We start from the raw sequence: 1,829 nt of genomic DNA, 5'->3' as shown, positions 1-1,829 counted from the left end.
TTTTCCCAAAAATTGTGCCCTTCCCAAAACCATCCCTAATCCTAACCTGTCAGTAATGCAATGTTTCTGAGTTGTAAATGTATGCCCTGAACAAAACTATCCCTAAACCTAACCTGTCAGAGGTGCAACAACAGCCTGCGCTTCGCCATGTGGCAGCAGTCTACTTGGGAGCAGCAGGGAACATAGAACCCTTTTTGGAAGAAAAAAAAGTTTTAAGTTTTAAGTCTTAAGTTCCCCGGTTGCGGATGATGACCCCACTAGTACAATTATTAAAGAGATTAATCATTTGGGATCCTCGTGTCTGGGTTTGGTACAGCAAACCTGTGTTGCCTAGCGTTCCATCTCCTACATCTAAAGGGTTAAATTCCTACGGCATGACCCCCGTAGGTGGCGTAGTCGTGCTTTAGGTAATTTATTATCTTAGTTTAACATCTAATCTCCACTCTGCTACATTCATTTTCATGCCGTCATTTCAGACAAATGAGTGCCCATTTAGCGTCAATTCTTTACCTAAACCATGATAAATTACCTGCGGGGGAGGCATGTGCCCTCCTGGCATCTGGCCTGGCATCTGGCCTGCCATTTGGCCTGGCATCTGCTGAGGCACCTGCATCGGCGGGGGCATTTGTCCCGGCATTTGCTGCCCTGGCATCTGTTGGCCGGGCATGGGAGGGCAAGGCATCTGACCAGGCAACTGAGGGGTCATGTATCCGGGCATTTCAGAGTTTAACTGTGGTGTGGGTGGTCCAGTGTGCTGCATGGAGAGAGGGGGCATTGCCATGGGGGCACTGCCGTCGACCTGGTAGGTCGGCAAGAAGGTGGGCACAGTTGGCGCGGGCACCGTCAGGTAGAAGCCGCCCATGGCGTCCGGCATGGGGGGCATGGGGGGAGCGCCGTCCCAGAGGATGGTGGGAGGGGCTGTGGCAGGGAATAAAGACAGGAGGTGAGTTTAAAAGAGAGAAAAACAGAGGAAGGACAGGTGACATGACATGAAAAATTAAGACATCGTGCCATCGTTGATTAAGACAGTTCAAGAAGTAACATCCTAGTATTTTAAGGATCAGTGTCAGTGTTTGTCATTTGTTTCACTTTAAATCAAGTAGAATTTCACTGCCTTTGGAATCAAGCCAAACATGATGACCCTAATCAGAGAAAAGAAGTACTGATATGCATTCACTAACTATCTCACTACCACAGTCATGAGCACGCAAATGGGTTTAATCAGTGACACACAAACACACAATGGTTTATTACTGACTCCCACACATACACATAAACGGCAGCTTACTTGAGCACAATCAAATGAATTAACTTTGTACACAGTCCTCATCTCAAAAAATACCCAATTAAGTACAGTGTGTCTTACTGGCGTTGGGGCTGAAGAGGATGTTGGCGGGCAGCATAGGCATGGGGGCGAGGGGGGCGAACAGGTCGGCGGGCGCGGGCATTGTCTTTTTGGGTGCACCCTCGCCTACACCACCGGGTCCCGTGCCACGGTTCGGTATGTCCACATAACGTCTGCTCACACCTGTAGCACACACACAAATGATCAAAATGTAATAGCCAGTCACCAAATGACATTGTAGACAATGGCTACGGTGCAGAAGGAAAGATCCCAATTATTGAAATGCAGTGTCAAGTCAAGTCAAGTCAAGTAGGTTTTATTGTCAATTTCTTTACATGCACTGGTCATACAAAGAATTTGAAATTACATTTCTTGCTTTCCCATACAGACATAGACTAATCTAGGTAAGGACATAGACAGTATAGACATAGACAGTACTTATACATGGACTTAAGACAGTATGGACATAGACAGTGCTCATACA

General features: G+C 47.0%; 1 protein-coding gene across 1 annotated transcript in view; it reads right to left on the bottom strand.

The window, feature by feature from the left end:
- Positions 1-1,829, bottom strand: part of LOC134458708 (uncharacterized) — a 34,592-nt gene that overhangs the window by 20,242 nt on the left and 12,521 nt on the right. The window contains exons 12-13 of the mRNA XM_063211136.1: positions 1,367-1,528; positions 530-918 (exon numbers count right to left, since the gene is read on the bottom strand). Of these exons, the coding sequence (XP_063067206.1) occupies positions 530-918; positions 1,367-1,528 (551 nt within the window). The remainder of the gene's footprint in view (positions 1-529; positions 919-1,366; positions 1,529-1,829) is intronic.

Source organism: Engraulis encrasicolus, chromosome 11, assembly GCF_034702125.1.
Source record: "Engraulis encrasicolus isolate BLACKSEA-1 chromosome 11, IST_EnEncr_1.0, whole genome shotgun sequence".
NCBI lineage: Eukaryota > Metazoa > Chordata > Actinopteri > Clupeiformes > Engraulidae > Engraulis > Engraulis encrasicolus.
This window is presented reverse-complemented; position numbering and strand designations above follow the sequence as displayed.